Below are 16,611 nucleotides of genomic sequence, written 5' to 3'. Positions count from 1 at the left end.
TAAGACATCCTTAAAATATTCACCATGGAGGGTCGTGGTCGCCAACCCTCAGTATAGTCGTCCTGCTCCCATTGGACTGTAAAACCGGATTAAAATTACAGGTCATATGTTTCTCTGCTTAAACGATAATTTGATTGTGTATTTAACATTGGTTTTAGCGTTTAATGTTGATTTTACTACCGTGTGAGTGAGTCTGCGAATTGTTATTGTGTGCGATATGTGGAACCATTGTGTAAACAGAGAGGAAGAGGAACACAGCCACGAACTACCTGCCTGCCTCACCTTGTAACACTGACTCACTGACATTGACACAGTAACGATCACACAGTGGGTCAAGTTTGTTGTGGCGACATCATTACACTTTTAATTTCTATCTTGTCTCTCGTGTTACTAAAAAAAACCGCTGTAGGTGAATGCTGTCCGGATATTACGACGTTATACAAGTAGATCCTGATTTTGAATTGGGTTACGTTCCCAGAAAAACATTTGTAAATCGATGCAGCTTTTCTCATTGACTAGTTACATAAAGGGTGATACAAGCCTACAGGATATTGTCTTTTATAAATCTTAATAAAATAATTTAGATATATTTTTTAATGACAGTTTTTATGGGAAGTAATGACTAGGAGGTATAAGGAAATTTTTATTTATGTAGTGTATTAAGTTTACCGGTATTTGATCGTAATTAAAAATATACAATCTTTTACTTGCTATACACTATCATTTCCTACTTCACCATCATCAATTATTTACCTCATTATCCATTCACTATTACCACCATATATCAGATACACCATACCATCGACTAAACCCACCCAGAAATAAATTAAAACATCGTAACTTTAGGTTTTTCATTCATACAGCATAGCACTGAGAGAAGAGGAGTTAAACCAGAGGCAAAATAAGCATATAACTACATTATATCTAGAAAATACAATTATCTATGTACAGTATATTTATGGGTGTGAAAAACTTCCCATTATTTGTACATTAGTTGTATTACCTCATTAGGGAGTTTGGTCTTGATGATGTAAAGTATAAGAGTGTTTTAACTAGCTGGGTGTGTTATTGTGATGGTTGGTTAAGTTGTGGTGTTTGTGTGAATATATTTAAGGTCCTCGGTGTACTGTATTAATCTCTGAAGTATGATGATTTAACCCCTTGAGTATGATGATTTAACCCCTCAAATATAATACTTTAACCCCTTGAGTATGATTATTTAACCCCTTGAGTATGATGATTTAACCCCTCAAATATAATGCTTTAACCCCTTGAGTATGATGATTTAACCCCTCAAATATAATGCTTTAACCCCTTGAGTATGATGATTTAACCCCTTGAGTATGATGATTTAACCCCTTGAGTATGATGATTTAACCCCTTGAGTATGATGATTTAACCCCTCAAATATAATGCTTTAACCCCTCGAGTACAATAACAACTCCTTACTAATGGACAGATTGGGTTGGTTCCCACTTGACCTGAAACAGTGAAGACTTCAGAATAAAATCATTAGGCTTTAGTCAGATAAACTAGAAGGAACTAAAGGAAAGATACATTTTCTTATATGACAGTAAATATTATTATTACCGGAATTATTATTATTAACAGTTAGGTTGTATATAAATGTGTGTGGTTGTAACTTATTATTATTAAGGCCAGTTAGGTTGAATTATATAACATGTGGGGGGTAGAAACTTTCATGGAGCCGGTAGCCTCTAACAGACATACAGTATTCGACGAGTCATGCAGAAGGCCGTACTTCAGGGTAAACCAGGAAGGACATGGTGGTGCCGGTGTGGCTCACAAGGCCGGCGGCTGGTTGGGGGAGGAGGAGGAGGTCTGCTTAATGTCACTTCCCCTACATCAGTCATGCTATACTCAGTCTCTATCGGCTGGCCAGACTCTCAATAGCAGGAAAATTGGGACCCCCCCCAGTGCTAATTTGTTGTGTCTGAGTCTTGGAGTGTTAATTTATACGACGCTCGATACTCTGGCGAAGTCAAGATAATTTACGTCTGGAAGAAAACACTTGTGAAATATTTAATAAGTGATGTAACTTAGAAAAGATCATTTGTTATTTGTACTTCTGACTGTGGCGCTGAACGATACGAAAAATATTGTTATTTTCAAGAGTCGAATATATTACACCACAAAAACAACAGGAAATAATTATAACAGTAATTACAGGTGTAGCATTACTGTACTGTACCTGGTGTAGCAGTACTGTACCTGGTGTAGTAGTACTGTACCTGGTGTAGCAGTACTGTACCTGGTGTAGCAGTACTGTACCTGGTGTAGCAGTACTGTACCTGGTGTAGCAGTACTGTACCTGGTGTAGTAGTACTGTACCTGGTGTAGTAGTACTGTACCTGGTGTAGTAGTACTGTACCTGGTGTAGTAGTACTGTACCTGGTGTAGCAGTACTGTACCTGGTGTAGCAGTACTGTACCTGGTGTAGCAGTGCATTATGTGACAAACATCCTCACCTCACACATCCAAACAAGAAGATTTTGCTGTCGGGTATTGATATTATTGATCTATATCGTCCCTTAAGGAAGACAAGAGACAGTAATTATTACGTACTAAAGATAATCGAGCGAGTCATCATGAACGGTGATCTGCTGAGAGGTGCGCTGTCCTTAATGGAAGGGACAAGTCAGACCATCGGCTACCGTGTCCGCCTCAGAATGCAGCACATCCTCAAAGACGTCGCTGAACTGGCCTATGAACGACCGCAGTTTTTCGCCGACGTCCCCCCTCCCCCGTTACTCGTAGGAAAAGGTAATTAGCATTTACCTGTGAGTCTTTATATATTCTTTTGTTTAGACCATCAGAGAGAGAGAGAGAGAGAGACAGAGGAAAGAATACCGTCACAAAAGCAAGGTTGACAGACACACACACATACAATAGATAATTTTTTTACATTTTTTCAATCTTTTATATAAAAAATTTGTGTATTTTTCAATTATTTGTACATTTTTTTTGTCTATCTCAATCTTTTTTGGTTTTTTTATAGTATAGTATTTCAATATTTTTTTTTTTCATATCTTTCAATATTTTATACATACAGATAATCCAATTGATGTGTTGTCATTCTCTCTATGTATCTATTTACTCATCTCCTCTACTCCCTCTTTTGTTAGGGATGGAGCGAGGGAGTCAGGAAGCTGGGGTAAAGGGAGGAAGTGGGATGGAGAGAGAGAGAGAGAGAGAGCAACACCATATAGCTACAGTTGACAGGATGGTGATAAGTAAACACCTGGAAATGAACCATAGGTGTTTATATTATCCTGTTAGGTTAGGGTTTGGTTAGGTTATGTTAATACGGTATTTTTATTACAGTAACGTGAATTAAACTGGAATATCAAGTTATGTAATCGTTCTCGGGAGTTCTGTAGCGATTAACTGTACGGGCACCGAGGATCCACTCTGAGTGCTGTACAGTATTAGGGTCGACTGTTAGTGCCCCTTGTGGTGAAAATAATGTTCGTGTTTTGAGGGTTAGTTTAGGGTATGGTGTGTTATGGTGGTGTGGTGTAGTAATATTGTCTGTGTACTGTATTCCTGTGTGTGTGTATTGTTCTGTATATATGTGCGTGTGTATGCTGTATGTGTGTATTGTGTGTGTGTATGCTGTATGTCTGCTTTATATCTGTGTGTATGTATTTATGTGTCTACTATAAATATTTGTGTCTCTCTATCTGTCCACAATACAGTTTGACCTCAGCCAATCAGGGTCAAAGGTCAAGGTCACTCAATACGTATATATTTTTTGCCTCACTGCGATTGGTTCTTGTTATCGTGTTTATTTGTGTAAGGATCTCGTTGAGTCTTGGTCGAGTAATAGGGTTTGTTAATGCTCAGGGAGATTCATTATTATATTGATTAATTGGTTTGTGTGTCAGAGGTTGGCATTGAGATTATTATTTTATCAGTAGTAGTAGTAGTAGTGGTAGTAGTAGTAGTAGTGGTAGTAGTGGTAGTTGTAGTATAGAGGGTGTGGGTGTCAGACCTGTATATATTAGCTGTGTCTTAATCTATGTGTTTATTTTGGGTGACAGGTGTTAGCAAAGGAAACACCGTGAATACCAAGATAAAACCACACTCACTTACTCACACACTCACTCACACACTCACTCACTCACTCACACACTCACTCACTCACTCACTCACTCACTCACTCACTCACTCACTCACTCACAGGACCCCAGGGAGAACCGATCTACTATGGACGCGGTTAAAACATCAGTAACTAAGGTCTCGTTTAGCTGAGCATCACCTTGAAAGAAACAGACTTACCCTGAGTTCTGCTTTAAACATAACCTCAGATATTTTGACCAGATCCTTGCGTCTCTCTAGTGTTTACGTTTACTTAATGAATCTACGTTCGTTGTTAATAAATCTGGTTCTTCTTTAATCGCTCGTATCGTGTATTTCGACCGGGGAGTTACTGTGCCGAGATCATTACTTCTCCAGGACTAAACCTCGAATAAAATTGATCTTCCTGAGTTGTTGTTCTCTCGTAGTCGTGATGTATGGGGAAGTTAGAGCCATTGTGAGGAAGACAAAAGGTAGAGAAAGAGTCTATTTCCCCCCTCCCCCCCCTTTGTGTCTCTTGTACTGGGTATTTACTTTTCTTATGTCTCTCACTTCAAGCACTAAGAGTTGTGATTAACTGGTTGTAGATTGTGTTGTAATTTTTCCTCCATTATTACAAGTCTTCTCTGTTATATGAGTGAGATGTTATAGTATCACCCCCAGTGCCTTCCTTCATACTTGGTTTGTTGACTCCATTTAATGCAGGTTCCTTTGTCACCAAGTTAGGCCTGGTAGTGAGGAAGTGTTACCAGTAAGACAAACATGGAACACAACTGCTTTATGAAATACTCTGAAGAATACTCTCACTGTGTATGTAATCACCCAGAGTACAGTGGGCGTAATAGATGTACGGTCTTGGGGATTTTTGTCGACATTTATCGGATTGATTTTTGGTGACAGAAGCCTCCTCACTCTCCCAATACTCCGGAGAAGCCAGCACGGAGACTTTTGGTTAAAATCTAAAACTTGGTCGACGTCGATGAGTTATTATTGTGTTTGACGTGTAGGCCGGCCGTCCATACCCGGTGCCAGTCATTAATAAACTTGCTTCGTCCACAGATGGTCCGCCCCCAATGCCGCCGATGCCCCCCGGCCCTCCTCCGTGTACCACCATGGCCAATCCCGCCCCGTCGACCAGTCAGGGACCACCCAACATGGCCATGGGCGGGATGATGGCCCCACCTCCTCCACCGGGGACCACGGGACCTCCAGGACCGCCCCCGCCACCTCCCGGAGGACCAGTCATGCCCGCAGACTACCCAAATGGAGGTCAGTTGTGTTGTCGTCAATGCCACGGTAGAAAGTTGACAGATTTGATTGAAATAGACCAGTTACTGCATGGGTCTACAACTCAGCGTAGGGGACTGCAGATTTTAATGCGTCGGTAATCTGTGTGAAGTATATAGTGTGTGGGAATGATCAGTACTGTATCTTGTTGTTGTGGATGTACTACAGGAGACAACATGACTCAATACTTCTGTTCCAACAATAAGAGTGAGTCAAGGTAGTATTTTGTGTGTAGGTTTTCCTCCCCAACTTGTAAGACTTGTAAAAAATATATATTAAAATGAATTAGGAAAGTAGGATGGAGTGGTGTGTATGTGTCTGTCTGTTATATGTGTGTGTATGAGTGTTATGTGTGTGTGTGTGGTGTATTTGTGTGTGTATGTATGAGTGTTATGTGTGTGTGTGTGTCTGTGTGTCAATCAGTCAAGGTTGCAGAAAGAAATTTTATATTACCTTTATTTCTAGTTTTGAGTTTGAAGAGAAAAATAAATATTGTAATAGTGAAACATGATGAAATAAAATAGGTAAATTCAATAGCAAGTAAAGGTTTTAGGTTGAGATGTGAACCAATGTCTTAACAGTGTAGTGTAGGAAGGTAACTTCAAAAATTAAAACTTGTGTATTTTATATATGGTGTTTTGTTACAGTTTTAGGTTTGAATTGTTATAAAGTTAGATATTACAGTATAGATACATAACTATCAATCATTTACAGAAGAGTAATACAGTACTGTACCTTTGAGGACAGATGTTGCCCACTGTTGGTTGTTAAGGGGGGAATTATTTACTCTACTTGTGATACTTAGATTATTAAACCCCTTAAGTTTATGGTTGAGTTACCCCTTAGAGTTATACCCCCAGTTAGGCCCTGCCCTTGGCCCACACAAAGGGGGCCTGAGGTGGCATTCTTCACCCCATTACCTTATTGAGACTTTCCCCATATTAATTATTCTCAGGACTGATTACAGGTATGATGGGCCCTGGTCCTATGGGGATGGGGCCCGGGATGGGACCAGCGATGGGCCCCGGGATGATGGGCCCCATGCAGGTGACGGTCAACCCCGCGACCAACGACGCCCCGCTGGAGTTCAACACCAACAAGAACAAACCTCCCATGCCCGTAGCAGCTAGTAAGTTGTGCACGACCTTCTGCCACTATAACATTAATGTGTCAGGTTCTCCGACCATATTATTTATAACTTATCTCTGTGGACGAGTGATATTCAGAGTCACTTTACATCTCTTAGCTAATTACTAAAACACACACACTGTCTGTCGTTTAGGATTATTCAGTAAGTTTACAGTCTACACCCAGTCAGGTCCTGAAGAACACAGTAAAATGTATTTCTTTACAATACTGTACTGTCTCTTGTTAACTTTGAGCTGCTAGACTTGATAATGTATCCAAATTCTGTGTTTTTATAGGGCTACACCTCTCACCTACACCTCTGAATTATTATATACATATTTAAGTAGACATAACACTGATATTTAGGCCTATTAACATAATATAAACATCTCTTGACTTAAACACACATTGGCTCCATAAGATAAGTACAGTATATCATGTTACTTTGGAACCTCTCATGTATACTCCCCAATGTGGTTTATTAGTTATGTATACACCCCATGTGGCTTATTTCTCATGTATACTCCCCAATGTGGCCTATTAGTCATGTATACTCCCCTCTGTGGCCCATTACTCACCGTCTGTTGTTGTTTGTACACAGATAACGGCGAGATAGTGGACAACAGCATCCAGGAGTCGCCGATCATCGTGGAGGAGAGGCGTGAGAGAGACAGGGAGAGAGACCGCGACCGGGACAGAGACCACGGGAGAGACAGAGACAGAGACCGGGAGAGATCTCGTGGTAGAGACCGGGATCGTGACCGCGACCGTGACCGTGAACGGGACAGGTGAGGAACGGGGTGGGGGGGGGTTGGATTTGGGGGTTTGTTTTTATTGAATGACAGAGAGATAGAGAGAGGGAGAGAGATCAAATGAGAGTCTTTTGTTAGTCTTGTTCATGGCCGTCGCTGTCCTCCTCTGTGATGGGACCAGATCTTGTTGGTGTGTGAGCCGATGTAGTGTAGTAACTGATATAATGTTAAATAATAATAATAAATGTTAAATAATAGTAATAATACAGTAATGCCGATAATAACAACAAAATCATCTCCAACCAGGGACTGTGACAGAGACCGGGAGAGAGACCGAGAAAGACAGGATCGGGACAGAGACCGAGACCGCCGACGAGACCGACCCCGAAAGGACGGCGGTGGAAGTGGTCGCAGTAGTGTGGACAGCATGCCTGCGGGGAACGGTCAGTCGCTGAGATGATTCTTTTCGGATATTGAGGTGGACGAAGTATTTAATTGGGTCTCGTTTTATGTTGGAATTTATACCACAGTGAACGAAAGTACTTGGATTTATTGTATTTGTTGTTGTATTTTGAAGTGTAGTGCATATAGTGACCAGCCATATAGGAGATAGTCATGGCAGGATGGAGGAGGAGGGGGTTATATTGTTATTGGTCATGATTTTTAAATGTGATCGTATTGTGGACTCAGTTTGGGGGTTGATAGTGGACTTAGTAGTGTGGATGATAGTGGACTCAGTAGTGTGGCTCATAGTGGACTCAGTTATGTGGCTCATCCTGTAATACCTACACCACTGAAACACCATCTGATAGATCCTGGCCTCAGACCTCTCCACCATGTTTGATATCAAGAGACGAAGCATTAGAAGTCTGTGTTTAGTATTCTACAGCACGTTGTCTCCCTCTACAGGAGATATGATTCATTACTCTGTAGGAATACCCAGTTGGTTTTGGAGGCCGTGAGACTGAAAATCCAAAGAGTATGTTTACAAATATTCTGAACCCTGTTGGTCATAAGAACATTGAACCTTTGGTAATTCTTAGCCACGACTTAACATTCAGGGTTTTTATACACCGTGGAATTTGTTTTTAGCCGTTTTGAATTTTAATGTGTGGAAAAAAGTTAATATTTAAATTATCATCAGATGGTTGAGTCTAGTGGTGATGAGGCAGGGGGTGAGTGTACGACTTCGCTGAGGGTGGAGCAGAGGTTATGTGTTCACTGCTAATTTCAGTGACTTTGTGTACTGTACTGTACTGTACTGTACTGTACACTATTCATATTTCATAAGACACTTCTATTAAATTCTCAGAGGCAGTTGTTGGGTCACCCTCGTGTCACCACAGTGGTAGCCCCACTTAGACCAACTTTCCTCCGTACTAACCTGTGTTTTCCCGGGTTGGGGATACAGGTGTCTGGTGTTGGACCCCAGTTGGGTTTGTCAGGGGATCCACATTAAGCGAGTCTGGGTTAGAGGGAGTTTACTACAGTGTTATTATTTCTGAGAGATAGATATTTATTTTATCATAAAAGCTGTAGGGGAGGATAATAGTGATATATTACACACTACTGTACTGTGAGTCACTACTTAGTTTCTTTAATTGTAATGTGGTTTATTGTACTACACTATTTTGGTGTGTGTAAAGTTTTGGTGTGAGACAGGACTGTGTGTAGTAGAGTAGTTTGGTGTGATTAATACTGTGTTGTTGTCCTGCAGGTAACACACAGGTGCAGGCCATGGATGGTAACAACCAGTCTGGCTCTGGCTTTGGCCCCATGGGTCCAGGACCAGGACCATGGGGACCCATGTGGGGCCCTGCTGGAGGACCTATGGGTCCATTGGGGCCTATGGGACCAATGGGAGGCCCAATGGGACCAATGGGACCAATGGGTGGACCTATGGGGCCCATGGGACCAATGGGGCCAATGGGACCACCAGGTGAAGGTCCCCCTATGGTGAGTGTTGACGAGGTGTGTTTACCTTTTACTGTATACTGATAACACACACACACACACACACACACACACACACACACACACACACACACACACTCACACACACACACACACACACACACACACACACACACACACACACACACACACACACACACACACACACACACACACACACACACACACACACACACACACACACACACACACACACACACACACACACACACACACACACACACACACACACACACACACACACACACACACACACAAGGTCAGATACATCAACATAAGCGTCACAATGTTTTAACACACTTTATTTTATCTTGATAATATTGTTGACACACTTCAACTAGCCAGTGCAGCAGCCTTCATTATAAGGGATCTAGCACAGTACAGTGTTATCATTGACGTCATACCATTATTGTCATGACCTATAAATACTATACAAGGAAAGTCTCATTCACTCACTATTAACTGTTTATGATAAGGGCAACTTGTTCTCCTCACCCCCCCTCTCTCTCTCTCTCTCTCCCCCCACCATTATAACCAATTACTCTCCCCATATTAAAACAATCTCCAGCATTAATAGTCCACCTGTATATTATTTACACATCTTCTAAGGCCTCTCATCATATATAGATAATTATTGATATTTTAGTTCATTATTTAACAAACTTACAAAGATGGTGGGGTATAAAAAATTAATCCCTTATCTTCTTTGTCTAAATCTTTATTAAATTTAGTACAGTATAGTTATAATGCCATGCTATATTGTACAGGTTATTTTAATACATTTTATGAGGAGGAATATTATGTTTGGTTGAGATAATATAGCACACAATGTTGGTCTGTATCTGTACATATTATTTATATTGTTACCTTCAATACCACACACACACACCCTAGGGAGGTCTACTCTCTCTCTCAGCTGGTAGTGACTATAACACAGCACCCTCTAGTAGCTTTCGAATCCAAGACATGAACCCGTGAACCCGTGACATGAACCCGTGAACCCGAGACATGAACCCGGTGTACCATCTAGAGACCCCAACAATGTGTGATATCTCGGATTCACTGGTTCACAAGTCTCAGAGTTCATGGACGGGAGAGAGAGAGAGAACTGACGGGACATTTTTTTTTTGGTAGGTGTACAACTGAACTTAATTCTGTAATCAGTGAGACTTATTTCTCTCAATTATACACAGTAAGGGACTAGTTGATGGAGTCAGGTGTGAGTTAGGTATTCTTTTATGGGAGTAGGTCTTGGGGTGGACTACACGGCAATGTTCTTTATTAATTTTCATCTTTAATTTGTTTATTTTTTGTGATAGTTTTAGTTACCTGTTAGATTTACTTAACCACCCACGATCAGGTGTGGGAGCCTAAGGTTCTAAGTAGGTACCTGGGCAGTGTTTTATTACCTCAGGGGATAATGACTCTTGTCTCGTCAGCGAAGAGAATAGTTGGTAGTCCTAAGTATAATCAGTTCCCACTCATAATAATCAGTTCCCACTCATAATACCCAGTTCCCACTCACAATACCCAGTTCCCACTCACAATACCCAGTTCCCACTCATAATACCCAGTTCCCACTCACAATACACAATACCCACTCATAATACCCAGTTCCCACTCACAATACCCAGTTCCCACTCATAATACCCAGTTCCCACTCATAATACCCAGTTCCCACTCACAATACCCAGTTCCCACTCACAATACCCAGTTCCCACTCATAATACCCAGTTCCCACTCATAATACCCAGTTCCCACTCATAATACCCAGTTCCCACTCATAATACCCAGTTCCCACTCATAATACCCAATTCCCACTCATAATACGCAGTTCCCACTCATAATACCCAGTTCCCACTCTGTAAATGTGGGATGGTGTTAGGCACAGGTTACCCAGTCATAAAACTTGGTAGTACTAACTGACTTGATGGCAGCCGTGACATCTTCTGCCATCAGGTAACGACAGCTAACCCTCATAAGTGTGGAAAATTATTAAACTGTGATGATGATGATGATGATTAGTATGTATAGTGTAGTTAGGGAGTGTCCATTTATACAACCATGATTGGTGTGTGTGTGTGTGTGTGTGTGTTTTTTTAGCAGTTGACCCAGAAAGATATTTTTGTGGGGACCTTGTTCTGGATGAGATGCACCATTGCAGAGTTTGTGTTCCTGCAATAAGAGTGGATGAATGAATGGCAGTGTGTGAGGGGTGTACATACTTGATTCAATCTATTCAACATTATTAGAGGAAAAGATTTAAAAGAATGAGAAAAATATATATATTCATATTTGACTATTTTAGAAACATTATGAAACAAGATCTACTTTATTGATTAATCATTATCATCATCATCATCTTTTATAAATAATGTTAGTAGTAAAATATATAATAAGTTGTAGTAATTTAGTGAAAGAGAATCTAGTTAAGTTTGTAATGGCTACTTGTGGAAATATATCATTGACGATAAACTATTGACTCGATAGAGCGGCGACTTCCGGATCACTTGGGGAATGTTTGGCTGGATGATGTCCCCCGAGGGCCTCACCGTGCCCATGAAGAATCCTCTCCACTGTAAAACCTGCGTCCTGGTGCCGCCCAACCGCCTCGCCCCTCCACCTACCACGAGAGAACGACCGTTAGGCTGTAGGACTATCTTTGTTGGCGGCCTACCAGAGAACGTAACAGGTGAGATATATTATACAGTACTGTACTCGTTATCTCTGTTCACACAATGGGTAGATGTGTTATTGTGTGTTAATATATAAAGTACAAGTTGTGTATACTGTACTGTAAGTTATTCAGTGTTGTTTATACTATAGGTAATAATGTTTCTTCATAACTCATTATTTTGTGTCGTATGAACATGAATTTTTATCTAGTTTTTTATGTCTTATTAATAATGTATTTTTTTACTCAACACAAAATAGTTAAATGGTAAATTAGTTTATCATAGTAACAAGAAAATTCCACTAAACAGTTTAATAGTAAGTTTATTTATGATATTAGTAATAACTCCCAATGCTCTATTAAACTAAAAAAAAAAATAGTAATGGTTTCACAATAAAATGCAGCTGCCTGTGTATGTGTGTGTGTGAAACAATGCCATAACTCGTGACACGCTGAAGGTCGTCATCAGAGGCAACTTTCTCCCTGGGACGGGCTGGTGTGACCTTGTGTTATCCCCGCTCACATTGTATGCACAGCCCACTCCACCCTTTCTCCCCACCCACACATGCACACCTATCTCTAGAACCATGTGGGCCAAGGTCAGACCACTTATATTACCCAGCTTTCTCTATGCGGGTAGCTAGGTTACCACCACAGATCAGTCTTGTGTTTTAAGTGAGTCGGGAACAAGCATGGGCGCTAGTGTTTGTGTTGCAGTTAACTCAGTGCCGTGATCTGCAGTACATTAGGAGTGCATTTTGTGCATTAGATCCCCGAGGCTCACAACCCTGTTCCTGACTCGATATTTGTGACCACAGATCCTGCCTCTGAGTATCACATGGTATTTGTCCTCATCATTACACACAGCTCAGTAATAAGTACCTAACATAGAGAGCCACTGGTATGTGTTAATTGGTCTGGAGGTGATCAGAGTAGAAGAGAAAGTACCGTCGTCAACCGGGTGGAGTCTGTCGCGCAGATCAGTATGCGTGAACTAAAACGTTTCGTTCCAGAGGAGATTGTCCGTGACGTCTTCGAGCGCTGTGGAGAAATCACCACCATTAGACTGAGCAAAAAGAATTTCTGCCACATAAGATATGAACTGGAAGAGTTTGTGGACAATGCCATCTTCCTGTCAGGTAAGTAGTGATGATTAATACTCACAATATTACTTCACATTATTATTATTGATGCTCCAGTACTCACACTAAATATTTCAACTGTTATTCCTCCTATTCTATGATTGTGTTTCAATACAGGACAAACCTTTATTCACATTATCATCTCTCAGGAAATGTTTTCATTCTTGTGGTCTAGATTTTGTTAACTTTTTCTTGATCACTTTAAAAGCAGATCACACAGCTGTCTTGACTTAAACACCTGAAATAAACTCCTTCATGGTTGTATTAAAGCACACACACACACTTATTTGGTTATTATTATACACCATACTCGAACGCATTACTTTGAGAGAACATAAGAGTGAGATACAAGAGAGATTAATGCCTTTGTTTCTTGCAGGATACAGAATGCGGATTAATAACAGCACGGAGGCGGCCAACACGGGTCGTCTACATGTGGATTACGCCCAGGCCAGAGACGATCAGTGAGTGCGGTCGTTGATGTTTGTAGAGTATCTCGTTTGTGTGCTAGTACAACTTATTAGATTTTTTTGGTGTTGTCTTCTTTAGTCAACCTCTCAAGTTCGTTTTTGTGTTTTTATTAGTAGTAGTGGTAGTAGTTGTTGCAGTAGAAGTATTATTATTATTAGTAGTAGTAGTAGTAGTTGTATAAATAGTGATGGGAGAAATCAAGTCAATGTTTTAGTCAGATCATTTCACTGTGGTGCCCCTTGAACTCATGGAGCCAGGGAGTTCCACACAGTTTTGGTCCAGGGTGTAAAGAAGTGTTGGTAAGGAGAGGTTCTGGTGAAGGAGGATGCATGAAGGTGGTACTACTGAGGGTGGCTAGTTAGAAGATTGACCGCGTGAGTGTACGTTGATTAGGTGAAAGGCTGATTTATTTCTTATGCAATGTTGGATATATTGTGAGCTTATTGTTGTTTGTTTTGATGGCACTTGACTTAATATTGATGCGCTCTACTAAATTTTGATGCACTCGACTAAATTTTGATGCATTCGACTCGATATTGATGCACTTGATTTAATTTTCATGCATTCGATTCAATATTAATGCACTCAACTTAATTTCATTGGCACCTGGTTCAAGTAATTATCGGTAAATATTAGTTTAGATGCAGCATTGTGTGGAGAGGTCTTTGTGACTGCACAGTTTATTGAAGAGTGACTTTACCTCTTGTGAAGTAATGGGGATGACCCAGGTCTCTCTATGGGTCTTTATTGTGTCGGGAGAAGACTTACAGCAATGGATCAACAATAGTAAATGGAGAGTTTGTATATGTTCTTGATATTTTATTATGACAGAAAATGCTTGAAAGTTGGGGAGGAAAATGATTGCAGTTGCTTGTTAATGTTTGGAGCAGACTCGGAGGTGGTAGTGTAGTGTAGATCCCTAGTTTTTGTCGTACTCTTTTATCTAAATACAGTACAATGTTAGTGCAAGGATATGTTCATACCTTTTACTGTTAATACATTAAGTTTGTCACAGTTCACGGCCAAGAGTTCATAATTTTGTGTCTCAGTTCACGGCCAAGATTTGATGAACTTCCAAATGACAGATATGAATGGGAGTGTCGACAGAGGCAGCTACAGCGGGAACAGCGTCACCGCGAGCGCATCGAAGCGGAAAGATTACGTCCGCCGTCCCCTCCGCCCGTAGTCCATTATTCCGAACACGAAGCGACTCTCATCGCCGAACAGCTAAAAGGTTGGTTTTGACTCCAAGATTTATGATTCACTTTTTAGCTTGCATATACAAGTTGAGGAAGTGAACGAGCATCTGTTAATATATTTGCTTGTTGTCTTAATACTTCCCATAGTTATTTTGCACCATTCTCTTTATTGTTTCTCTCGTGCATCGGCGTCTCTGTGATTCACCCAGACAGTGGTAGAAGAGGTGTAGGGTATATTTAGTTACAGTACTACATTATATTATCCATAAATTAGTAGTTATGGTTCACACTCTTATTAGATGAAGTTGCTGACAATTTTCGCTTCAATTGTGGACACAGGCGATGATACCTTCTCCAAGGCTGCCCAAATTCTGATCACCTGGCTGGAGCGAGGCGACTGCAGCAAGCGTAACGCCGGCACCTTCTACGGCATGATACAGTCCACCAACTCCCACGTGCGGCGGCTGATGACCGAGAAGGGACAGTACGAAGAGGAGCTGGCAAAGTTCCGGGAACAGACGCGGGCCAGGATGCAGGGCGTCATAATGCAGTGTGAGTGACCATTGTGACGTGTAGTTTACGGCTCCACTTTACGTTAGGTCTCGCTGATAGATAGGGAAGTATGGTGCTGTAAAACATTACATTAACAGATTCATTAACTCCATTATTGAGAAGAAAAACAAACAAAAGAGTAACTTTGTTTTATGGTACAGTATATGTCATATTGATTGAGACAAATTCTTGCCCTGATAAGTTGAGTTAAAGTTTGTCATTAATTTCTTTACTGTTGATTGTGTAGGTCAGCCCATAGTGTAGAGCACTCCAGTCAAGTTCACAAGTCACAGCGATCACGTGCCCACAGATACGGATACAACTGTTCTGCTCGCACGGTTAACACTTCATAGACTGGAGACACGACTGTTCTTATCACACAGTTAACACTTCATAGATGGGAGACATGACTGTTGTGGTCGCACAGTTAACACAATATAGACTGGAGATATACCTGTACTGTACTAGAGTTAACTAAGGTGTAGCACCAACTAGAATACCCAGATGCTATGAACAGTTTGCAGCGGTTGATGAGTAACAACAGGTATAGTAAACATAAAGAACAAGGAGAGATTAGTTAGAGTCACTGAGGCAACATCACTCTCAAAATGTTTTTAAAAGACTGTACTACTCTATTGGAATAACCGGTCAAGAATAATGAGTGACGCGCTGTTTGCCGCTCGTGCAAGAGAAGCGCTCGTGAGACATGACAAATCTTAACGGGTGGATGGTGAGTTGAGTCGTGTACATGGCGGCGGGGGATGACCTGGCGCGAGGCATTATCAGTTTGTACAGTATACTATTACCAATAATTTTAAGTGAGCTTTTTCCAGCTTTCGCGTAAGGAGCTGAACCAAAAGTGAGTATTCTTGTCATACACTCAAATACCATACATTGTATTTGAACCATGATAAGCTTAAGTGGTCGGTAGAACCTCGCTTATCCCCCATAGTTCTCGCTGGATAAAAACAATATCTCCCTCGGTGGCGACGGTCTTTTGGGGCCGTCAGTCACCATTTGCTATTTCTTGTTTTTAATCGTTGGTTTTGTGGGATGTTGAATGAACTATTGTCACAAGTACAGTAACTGCTGATCAAACACAAAGGTTAGGAAAGATGATGCTTAACCTTCAGCTTGTACCTGCCTAACACACTCTTCTTGTTCCTGCCCTGACCTACCCAACACACCCTTCTTGACCTCCCTCTCATATAACTAGTATTAATCTCACCTCACATAACAGCCAGCTTATTATAAACTAGAATCACCTTTATTTTGACAAACTTTATAAATTAAGAACATCTGCTGGGTTAATATTTCATCCTACACAACGA

The 16,611-nt window shown here is 40.9% G+C and overlaps 1 protein-coding gene across 6 annotated transcripts in view; it reads left to right on the top strand.

Moving 5' to 3' along the window:
- Positions 1–16,611, top strand: part of LOC121867763 (ecto-NOX disulfide-thiol exchanger 2-like) — a 32,514-nt gene that overhangs the window by 3,829 nt on the left and 12,074 nt on the right. The window contains exons 2-11 of one of the 6 annotated variants that reach the window (XM_042367842.1): positions 5,161–5,370; positions 6,356–6,517; positions 7,118–7,304; positions 7,575–7,711; positions 8,986–9,239; positions 11,733–11,934; positions 12,930–13,055; positions 13,438–13,522; positions 14,579–14,763; positions 15,062–15,280. In XM_042367842.1, the coding sequence (XP_042223776.1) occupies positions 5,161–5,370; positions 6,356–6,517; positions 7,118–7,304; positions 7,575–7,711; positions 8,986–9,239; positions 11,733–11,934; positions 12,930–13,055; positions 13,438–13,522; positions 14,579–14,763; positions 15,062–15,280 (1,767 nt within the window). Of the gene's footprint in view, positions 1–5,160; positions 5,371–6,343; positions 6,518–7,117; positions 7,305–7,574; positions 7,712–8,985; positions 9,240–11,732; positions 11,935–12,929; positions 13,056–13,437; positions 13,523–14,578; positions 14,764–15,061; positions 15,281–16,611 lie in introns of all 6 variants that reach the window. The other 5 variants (XM_042367843.1, XM_042367845.1, XM_042367844.1 and 2 more) reach the window with 5 other exon arrangements.

The sequence above is a fragment of the Homarus americanus genome, unplaced genomic scaffold (genome assembly GCF_018991925.1).
Source record: "Homarus americanus isolate GMGI-L3 unplaced genomic scaffold, GMGI_Hamer_2.0 scaffold46583, whole genome shotgun sequence".
In the NCBI taxonomy this organism is placed as follows: domain Eukaryota; kingdom Metazoa; phylum Arthropoda; class Malacostraca; order Decapoda; family Nephropidae; genus Homarus; species Homarus americanus.
The sequence above is the reverse complement of the archived record's forward strand: the minus strand, read 5'-3'. Positions and strand labels throughout refer to the sequence as shown.